Consider the following 10655-nt stretch of genomic DNA (forward strand, 5'->3'; position numbering starts at 1 on the left):
CTCCTCTCTCCCCTTACTCTTTCCTCCCTCTCTCCTCTCTCCTCTCCTCTCTCTCCCCTTACTCTTCCCTTACTCTTTCCTCTCTCTCTCCTTACTCTTTCCTCCCTCTCTCCTCTCTCCTCTCCTCTCTCTCCCCTTACTCTTCCCTTACTCTTTCCTCTCTCCATTCTTCCCTCTCTCTCTCAGGGACAGTAAATCAGTGCCTCACTCGTTCCTATTTTCAGCCGATAATTAATTTCTGTCAAAAAATCTAATAGATGTGCCGGGATTTGGTCGGCCTTCTGTTTGGTGGGCCTTCTGAAAGTGATAACCAACCACACACAGCCAGCCAGCTAGAGGCAGAAAAGTCTGTAGTAAAACTCCTTCAGACTCTGCCCTTTTAAAAAGAGATTAGTTCACTAAATCACACACAGCGACCGCCGGGGCCCCTGATCGCTCAGAACACAGACACCCACAAATGGGAATTTGTTGTGAAGTTGACAAATGATTGAGGCTTTCGCCATCTCTGTCTCCCCTCCGTTTTCAAAGTGTTTTTTAAATTTGTATGTTTGAATGATTTATTGGCAGGTTGACTTGTCTCAACCCCCATCTGCCCGTGAGTGTTAGACTGTGTTAAAGTGAGCCGTCACGCTCACTAACTGAAATCTGTTTTTTCTTATTTTTTCTTTTTCTTCCCTCTCTTCCTGTAGTTTTCGCACCAACAAAGGTCTGGGATACTCTGCACACTTTGTGGCCGGCTGTTTGATTGTAACCTCGTTAAAGTCCAAGGGGACTTTCCAGCACTGTGTGAAATATGACTTCAAACCACAGAAGGTAGGCAGACGGCGAGGCCGGCCGACAGACAGACACGGTCCTGTGGGAGACACACACACACAAAAACCTAGCACTCATAAAACATAGAAACACGTGCTAAGTAGGACACACAAACATGTTCTCTTTCGCATAGGACACACAGAGAACAAATTGTACGCAGGCATAGTACACATACACTTCCCTCTCGTCTAGGCCCTTTGGGTTGAAGCATAGTCATTTGGCCCTTCCTCTGGGGGCCAGTAATGTCAGAGCAGAACAGTGAAAAAAAGATAGCAGGAACGAGAGAGAGGGATGATGTAATGGAGCACGACACACAGCCAGACCATAGCACCCAGACCCAGTCAAGCCCAACAGCATCTGTGAGATCCATGGTGCCACTGGCCAATTAAAACTCCCCTTGTTATCCCCCGGAGTGGAACAACGCTACTCTACTTCCTCCTCAGACTCAGAACCTCATTCTATCTTTAGGCCTCTGTATTCCACAGTCGGTCTTATCTCCCAAGCTGTCTGCCTGGTAACTCTCTAATAACCTATTTCACTGGATTCTTCCAATGTCTGACAGAAATCTGAGCAGCCGATGTAGGTGGGATTGTAGCCCAAGGGGTTTAGGAGCTGATCGGGCCATGTCTCATAAGGGTAACTCTGTGAAGGCAGCCAGGAATGAGGCTAAAATTAAGTTGTTGTTTCAGTGGTACATAATTACCATTGGTGGGTAAGCTGTTGTTGTTTCAGTGGTACATAATGACCACTGGTGGTTAAGTTGTTGTTGTTTCAGTGGTACATGGTGACCATGGTGGTTAAGTTGTTGTTGTTTCAGTGGTACATAATGACCACTGGCGGTTAAGTTGTTGTTGTTTCAGTGGTACATAATGATCAATGGTGGTTAAGTTGTTGTTGTTTCAGTGGTACATGGTGACCATAGTGGTTAAGTTGTTGTTGTTGTTGTTTCAGTTGTACATGGTCACCATGGTGGTTAAGTTGTTGTTGTTTCAGTGGTACATGGTGGTTAAGTTGTTGTGTGTTGTTGTTTCAGTGGTACATGGTGACCATGGTGGTTAAGTTGTTGTGCGTTGTTGTTTCAGTGGTACATGGTGACGATGGTGGTTGTTGTTTCAGTGGTACATGGTGACCATGGTGGTTAAGTTGTTGTTGTTTCGGTGGTACATGGTGACCCATGGGGGTTAAGTTGTTGTTGTTTCAGTGGTACATAGTGACCATGGTGGTTAAGTTGTTGTTTCAGTGGTACATGGTCACCATGGTGGTTAAGTTGTTGTGTGTTGTTGTTTCAGTGGTACATGGTGACCATGGTGGTTAAGTTGTTGTTTCAGTTGTACATGGTGACCATGGTGGTTAAGTTGTTGTTTCAGTTGTACATGGTGACCATGGTGGTTAAGTTATTGTTGTTTCGGTAGTACATGGTGACCCATGGGAGTTAAGTTGTTGTTGTTTCAGTGGTACATGGCGACCATGGTGGTTAAGTTGTTGTTGTTTCAGTGGTACATGGTGCCCATGGTGGTTAAGTTGTTGTTGTTTCAGTTGTACATGGTCACCATGGTGGTTAAGTTGTTGTTGTTTCAGTGGTACATGGTGGTTAAGTTGTTGTGTGTTGTTGTTTCAGTGGTACATGGTGACGATGGTGGTTGTTGTTTCAGTGGTACATGGTCACCATGGTGGTTAAGTTGTTGTGTGTTGTTGTTTCAGTGGTACATGGTGACCATGGTGGTTAAGTTGTTGTGTGTTGTTGTTTCAGTGGTACATGGTGACCATGGTGGTTAAGTTGTTCTGTGTTGTTGTTTCAGTGGTGCATGGTGACCATGATGGTTAAGTTGTTGTTGTTTCAGTGCTACATAATGACCATGGCGGTTAATTTGTTGTTCCAATGGTACATACGTTGTACTAAGTTGTTGTTTGTGGTACATAATTACCAATGGTGTTTCAGTGGTACATGGTGACCATAGTGGTTAAGTTGTTGTTGTTTCAGTGGTACATGGTGACCATAGTGGTTAGGTTGTTGTTGTTTCAGTGGTACATAATGACCATGGTGGTTAAGTTGTTGTGTGTTGTTGTTTCAGTGGTACATGGTGACGATGGTGGTTGTTGTTTCAGTGGTACATGGTCACCATGGTGGTTAAATTGTTGTTGTTTCAGTGGTACATGGTGACCATGGTGGTTAAGTTGTTGTTGTTTCAGTGGTACATGGTGGTTAAGTAGTTGTGTGTTGTTGTTTCAGTGGTACATGGTGACGATGGTGGTTGTTGTTTCAGTGGTATATGGTCACCATGGTGGTTAAGTTGTTGTGTGTTGTTGTTTCAGTGGTACATGGTGACCATGGTGGTTAAGTTGTTGTTGTTTCAGTGGTACATGGTGACCATGGTGGTTAAGTTGTTGTGTGTTGTTGCTTCAGTGGTACATGGTGACCATGGTGGTTGTTGTTTCAGTGGTACATGATGACCATGGTGGTTAAGTTGTTGTTGTTTCAGTGGTACATGGTGACCATGGTGGTTAAGTTGTTGTTGTTTCAGTGGTACATGGTGGTTAAGTAGTTGTGTGTTGTTGTTTCAGTGGTACATGGTGACGATGGTGGTTGTTGTTTCAGTGGTACATGGTCACCATGGTGGTTAAGTTGTTGTGTGTTGTTGTTTCAGTGGTACATGGTGACCATGGTGGTTAAGTTGTTGTTGTTTCAGTGGTACATGGTCACCATGGTGGTTCAGTTGTTCTGTATTGTTGTTTCAGTGGTACATGGTGACCATGGTGGTTAAGTTATGTGTTGTTGTTTCAGTGGTACATGGTGACCATGGTTGTTGTTGTTTCAGTGGTACATGGTGACCATGGTGGTTGTTGTTTCGGTGGTACATGGTTACCATGGTGGTTAAGTTGTTCTGTGTTGTTGTTTCAGTGGTACATGGTGACCATGGTGGTTAAGTTGTTGTGTGTTGTTGTTTCGGTGGTACATGGTGACCATGGTTGTTGTTGTTTCAGTGGTACATGGTGACCATGGTGGTTGTCGTTTCGGTGGTACATGGTTACCATGGTGGTTAAGTTGTTTTGTGTTGTTGTTTCAGTGGTACATGGTGACCATCGTTCACGTCTACAACCGCTGGAAGAACAGTGAGATCAGCTGCTACGTCAATGGAGAGCTCGCCTCCTACGGAGAAATCACCTGGTTCGTCAACACCAGCGACGTAAGTAGCAATCGATCCATACTATACTGATCATCGTTGTTATAAAGTTATTCCTGTAGTAATCACAAACCTCTACTATCACACATCCATTTTTACCCATGTATTCTGTGTAATGGAATACAGCTGAACCTAGAAGTTGTGCTAGTGGTTGTTATGCATGTGTATAACCAAAAGTATATTTTGATGCCAATTATCAATCAAAACATTTCTCTCAAGTCATCAATCAATCAACAAGAAAGCCTTGAAGCTGTCCATCCAGAACTCTTCAATTTGAACCATTGTGCTTTGCATAAAAAAGTTTCCACACAAAGACGTATGGTATATGTTTTGATTGATATACCACAGAGACCCATTGTTACTGCAGTACAGGTTGTTAGAAGAGGACAGCACCTCCCCACAGGCCCCACTCTTTCCGATTGATTGATATAATCACTGTCTCAGCTGACAGAGGGCTCAGGGGTGAAACCACTCCCTTTATCCCTCTGTCTCTGTCTCTCTCTCTGTCTCTGTCTCTGTCTCTCTGTCTCTCTTTCTCCCCCCCCCCTCACATGGATGGAACTGGGTCTGTAACAGGGGAGGGAGATGAGTGGCAAAATGAGTTGTGTAGCTGAAGATATACTCGTATGTATGAGATTCTGTCATGGTTCTCCAGAATACCTCTCCCTCCTTGATAACAATGCTAAGCTCACCCCCTGCCTATTTACACATGCTCTAGGAAACATACATTTCTATTCATCTGTTCCCTTCTGTATGTTCTCTGTATGCCGATGGTGTGTTGATTCACACTCATTCATGCTGTTTGAGTTGTCATAGTTCTCTTTATTAACGCTTGTTCAATTCTCCTTCCTTGTTTCCTTCCTTCCTCCCTTCAGACTTTTGACAAGTGTTTCCTGGGTTCGTCAGAGACGGCGGACGCCAAACGTATGTTCTGTGGTCAGATGGGGGCGGTGTATCTGTTTGGCGAGGCCCTCAGTGCAGCCCAGATCCTGGCCATCTACCAGCTGGGGCCTGGTTACAAGGTAGGTAGAGGCAAAGCCCAGTTATCATGCAGTATTCAGTAGTCCCACTATTCCAAAACGCCCTGACATTTGGATACCCAATAGATCAAACAAGGAAGGTCTGCACTCATCAATTTGATGTGAAACATTAATGATTGTGGATCTTCCTCCTTTCTCCTATCATTCATTATTTCAAGATACACTACAGACTATCACTAGTAGTGTGTAAGGTTTAAACCGAACAGAAAAATATAAAGGAAAGTCACCCTCAAGTCTCCTGCCTGTCACTCACGACCTCTCTGCCGTCTCTCTCAGGGCACGTTCAAGTACAAGGCTGAGAGTGACCACCTGTTTGCTGAGCACCACAAGACCCTACTGTATGACGGCAAGCTGTCCTCTGGCATCTCCTTCTCCTACAACCCCCGCGCCACCGATGCTCAGCTGTGCCTGGAGTCCTCCCCCAAGGACAATGCCTCCATTTTCATCCACTCGCCACATGCACTCATGCTGCAGGTACGGACACACACACACACACACACACACACACACACAGACAGACGCAGACATAAACGCGCACACACAAACACACGAACACACAAACACATTTGGTTTTGGCAATGCTACTGCACCAGAATGTAAACCATCTAAGCTAGAAATCACCCATTTTGAATGTTATATTGTATTTGTGCATCTTTGAGTGATGTTCTATCGATTCCCTGTGTAATTTCATGATTTCATTGCCATTATTGCCATTCAAGCAGGCAGAAGTCAGTCTTGTAAGACGTAGCACCGTGATAGTCACTCTCACTGCACTGAAAGTTTTAGATCGCCAAAATGTCTATCATACATGTCAGATTTCAATACTGGCCAAAGTCATCATTTGGGAGGATATCTTCTCTCCAATGAGCCATTGATCATATTTCTGTGATATTCCTACCTCTACAATTGTGTAATTTTACGGAGGGTCTAGCACAGTTTTCCCATTTGCCTGCCTCTTTAGTCCAGGGTGCATTGCATGGTGCCGTTGTCATAGAGATTAGAGAAAGGAAATAGGAATCCAACGAGTCTGCTGGTTGGGAACGTATCCAACTCCTTGTCCCAGAATCACCCAGAATGCACCGCGCGGCCCATTGATGTAGCATGGGCACCGTTTCCCATCTCCTCAAAAGTTTATCTGCCGGTGCTGAATTTCAGATTCTACTCGGTGAGGCACATATACATAGACTTTAAATCACTGGCCACTTTAATAATGTTCACATATTTTGCATTCCTCATCTGTTATGTATGTACTGTATTCTATCCTATTCTACTGTATCTTAGTCTATGCTGCTCTGACATTCCCCATCTGTTATGTATGTACTGTATTCTATCCTATTCTACTGTATCTTAGTCTATGCTGCTCTGACATTCCTCATCTGTTATGTATGTACTGTATTCTATCCTATTCTACTGTATCTTAGTCTATGCTGCTCTGACATTCCTCATCTGTTATGTATGTACTGTATTCTATCCTATTCTACTGTATCTTAGTCTATGCTGCTCTGACATTCCTCATCTGTTATGTATGTACTGTATTCTATCCTATTCTACTGTATCTTAGTCTATGCTGCTCTGACATTCCTCATCTGTTATGTATGTACTGTATTCTATACTATTCTACTGTATCTTAGTCTATGCTGCTCTGACATTCCTCATCTGTTATGTATGTACTGTATTCTATCCTATTCTACTGTATCTTAGTCTATGCTGCTCTGACATTCCTCATCTGTTATGTATGTACTGTATTCTATACTATTCTACTGTATCTTAGTCTATGCCGCTCTGACATTCCTCATCTGTTATGTATGTACTGTATTCTATACTATTCTACTGTATCTTAGTCTATGCTGCTCTGACATTCCTCATCTGTTATGTATGTACTGTATTCTATCCTATTCTACTGTATCTTAGTCTATGCTGCTCTGACATTCCTCATCTGTTATGTATGTACTGTATTCTATCCTATTCTACTGTATCTTAGTCTATGCTGCTCTGACATTCCCCATCTGTTATGTATGTACTGTATTCTATCCTATTCTACTGTATCTTAGTCTATGCCGCTCTGACATTCCTCATCCAAATATTTATATATTCTTAATTCCATTCCTTTACTGTAGATTTGTGTGTATTGTTTTTGAAATGGTTAGATATTACTTGTTAGATATTACTGCACTGTTGGAGCTAGAAACACAAGCATTTAGTTAGATATTACTGCACTGTTGGAGCTAGAAACACAAGCATTTAGTTAGATATTACTGCACTGTTGGAGCTAGAAACACAAGCATTTAGTTAGATATTACTGCACTGTTGGAGCTAGAAACACAAGCATTTAGTTAGATATTACTGCACTGTTGGAGCTAGAAACACAAGCATTTAGTTAGATATTACTGCACTGTTGGAGCTAGAAACACAAGCATTTAGTTAGATATTACTGCACTGTTGGAGCTAGAAACACAAGCATTTAGTTAGATATTACTGCACTGTTGGAGCTAGAAACACAAGCATTTAGTTAGATATTACTGCACTGTTGGAGCTAGAAACACAAGCATTTAGTTAGATATTACTGCACTGTTGGAGCTAGAAACACAAGCATTTAGTTAGATATTACTGCACTGTTGGAGCTAGAAACACAAGCATTTAGTTAGATATTACTGCACTGTTGGAGCTAGAAACACAAGCATTTAGTTAGATATTACTGCACTGTTGGAGCTAGAAACACAAGCATTTAGTTAGATATTACTGCACTGTTGGAGCTAGAAACACAAGCATTTAGTTAGATATTACTGCACTGTTGGAGCTAGAAACACAAGCATTTAGTTAGATATTACTGCACTGTTGGAGCTAGAAACACAAGCATTTAGTTAGATATTACTGCACTGTTGGAGCTAGAAACACAAGCATTTAGTTAGATATTACTGCACTGTTGGAGCTAGAAACACAAGCATTTAGTTAGATATTACTGCACTGTTGGAGCTAGAAACACAAGCATTTAGTTAGATATTACTGCACTGTTGGAGCTAGAAACACAAGCATTTAGTTAGATATTACTGCACTGTTGGAGCTAGAAACACAAGCATTTAGTTAGATATTACTGCACTGTTGGAGCTAGAAACACAAGCATTTAGTTAGATATTACTGCACTGTTGGAGCTAGAAACACAAGCATTTAGTTAGATATTACTGCACTGTTGGAGCTAGAAACACAAGCATTTAGTTAGATATTACTGCACTGTTGGAGCTAGAAACACAAGCATTTAGTTAGATATTACTGCACTGTTGGAGCTAGAAACACAAGCGTTTCGCTACACCCACAATAACATCTGCTAAACACGTGTATGTGACAAATAGAATTTGATTTGACATCAATCTGCAGGTTGAACATAGTGAGGTTGTAGTCTCCTACATTGATAGTGCAGTTTGTTTAGGGGATTTTACAGCAAACTAGCTACTTCACATGCTTATTTTGTGTTTGGTATTATTGTGTGTTGCTACGTTTGCTAACTAGCTATCCAGCCAGCCCATAGAGAGCATTGCATTGTGGATTTTGTAGTAAACTTGAGCTACAACAGACTTCCACAACGATTTTCCATGTTGCTACCAACCTTATTATAAAGCAAAAAATGAAACATTTGTTCACAAAAAACATTGTTCTCACATAGTGGTGTTATTTAACACTGTAAATGAAAGGAATGAGTGTTTTTGGGTGGATTGTTCCTTTAAGATAGAGGTGAGAATGAACCACTCTGCACCTGGCTGGCTAGCAGGCTGGGAACAGAACACTACCCTGTTCTATTACAGAATTAGATCTGCCTACCAGTCGTTTCCATATTGAACCAAGGTGGTGTTTTCTTTAAGATAGAGGTGAGAATGAACAACTCTGCACCTGGCTGGCTAGCAGGCTGGGAACAGAACACTACCCTGTTCTATTACAGAATTAGATCTGCCTACCAGTCGTTTCCATATTGAACCAAGGTGGTGTTTTCTTTAAGATAGAGGTCAGAATGAACCACTCTGCACCTGGCTGGCTAGCAGGCTGGGAACAGAACACTACCCTGTTCTATTACAGAATTAGATCTGCCTACCAGTCGTTTCCATATTGAACCAAGGTGGTGTTTTCTTTAAGCACTTTAATATATTATACAATACTTTATTTGACCTTGTAGTTACTGAGGATGATGAGTTAATTTATTTATGAGGTAAAGTAAATTGGCACGTTCTGGTGGCTACTTGTAAACCAAGTAAGTTCCAGGTAGCAACAACTAGATGACAAGTACTGTAATGAAAGTGCTTCACAAATGTATTTCTCTCCAACTCTCATTCAAATCCATATTTTTGACTTTCTTTATCGCAGAAGGTCACCTGCACACCTGATTAAATGCACATTAGGAAGACCTTGGCAGCACACACACACACACACACACACACACACACACACACACAGGTGTCCTTTTTATTTAAATACTTTAAATTCTCCTATTGTCTCTCTCACTGCAGTTGAGTTTTGTCTCTGAGCCTCACAGCGCGTTTAGTCAACGCATGAGCTCCTTTGTCTTTCTGAGGCAGCTCGGCCTGTGTGTTTGTACATGCACGCACACACACAGACCCCATCTCCTATAGACTAATCATTTCCTATATTATTCCTCATTCCCACCCTCTATTTAGGTCAACATGTTTAGTATTTGTTAGCACATTGTCAGTATTCCATACATGGACGTGTGTCTGTAGCTTAGTGTCCTCTACGTATGTGTTCACAATGACTAATGGCTTGTTTCGTTGGTAGACGGAACCGTAAACACACGAGGAAAAGGGCCTTGCTCATAATAGCACATTTAGCTGCTGTGGGATCTGACCGTAAGAAACCACGGAAATATTCTATCCACAGAACTCATTTAGCAAAACCCTCATCAGGGTAAACAGACTAGACACCTGAGCCATGTTGCCTCGGAGACTAACTCAACGTCGCGGTAACGCGCCCGCCACTCAGCCCGTCACCGTTAGCGACAGGTGTAATAGTGCTGTAAAGGAGACAGATGTTCAGAGGAGTTACGCTGTGTTTTCAACACCACACCAGATGTACAAGGGAGAAATGGGACACCGCCTCCAATCCGCGTTGTTTTCCACCTGAGACGAAAGCAGAAGCAGACCGACAAGACACAGCCTTTGTCTACAGTCCATAGGGTTCTGATTCTACCGTATTTCTCTCTTCAAAAGTAGTGCACTCTTTTTCTACCCCTGATCCTTGTGTATGTATTCCTCCCTTCTTCAGGATGTGAAGGCTGTGGTGACCCACTCGGTCCAGAGTGCCATCCACTCCATCGGGGGAGTGCAGGTCCTCTTCCCCCTGTTTGCACAGCTGGATCACCTCCAGCACACCAGCGATGAACTGGACACCTCTGTCTGGTAGTGGACTACTGTCTTATTCTATTCATCGATTGATTTGACTTTATTAAGTTATTTTAAAATACTGTACACATCTGTGCGTAGCCATGTGGGAGAAAGTGCATTGTGTTGATGGGGGCGGTGTTTGAACTCGCCCTGCAGTCTGGAGTATTTTGCTTTTCACTAAGTAGAAGTTGTTTTGTTCATTCAATGGATTCAACCATGCATGATGGCAGCGCAAA

The 10655-nt window shown here is 42.5% G+C and overlaps 1 protein-coding gene across 1 annotated transcript in view; it reads left to right on the forward strand.

The window, feature by feature from the left end:
• The window catches only part of LOC115124200 (lipopolysaccharide-responsive and beige-like anchor protein), a 295402-nt gene that overhangs the window by 78470 nt on the left and 206277 nt on the right, over window positions 1-10655 (forward strand). The window contains exons 7-11 of the mRNA XM_065024108.1: window positions 690-813; window positions 3879-3998; window positions 4871-5017; window positions 5312-5509; window positions 10301-10429. Of these exons, the coding sequence (XP_064880180.1) occupies window positions 690-813; window positions 3879-3998; window positions 4871-5017; window positions 5312-5509; window positions 10301-10429 (718 nt within the window). The remainder of the gene's footprint in view (window positions 1-689; window positions 814-3878; window positions 3999-4870; window positions 5018-5311; window positions 5510-10300; window positions 10430-10655) is intronic.

Source organism: Oncorhynchus nerka, linkage group LG11, assembly GCF_034236695.1.
Source record: "Oncorhynchus nerka isolate Pitt River linkage group LG11, Oner_Uvic_2.0, whole genome shotgun sequence".
NCBI classification, from domain to species: Eukaryota; Metazoa; Chordata; class Actinopteri; order Salmoniformes; family Salmonidae; genus Oncorhynchus; species Oncorhynchus nerka.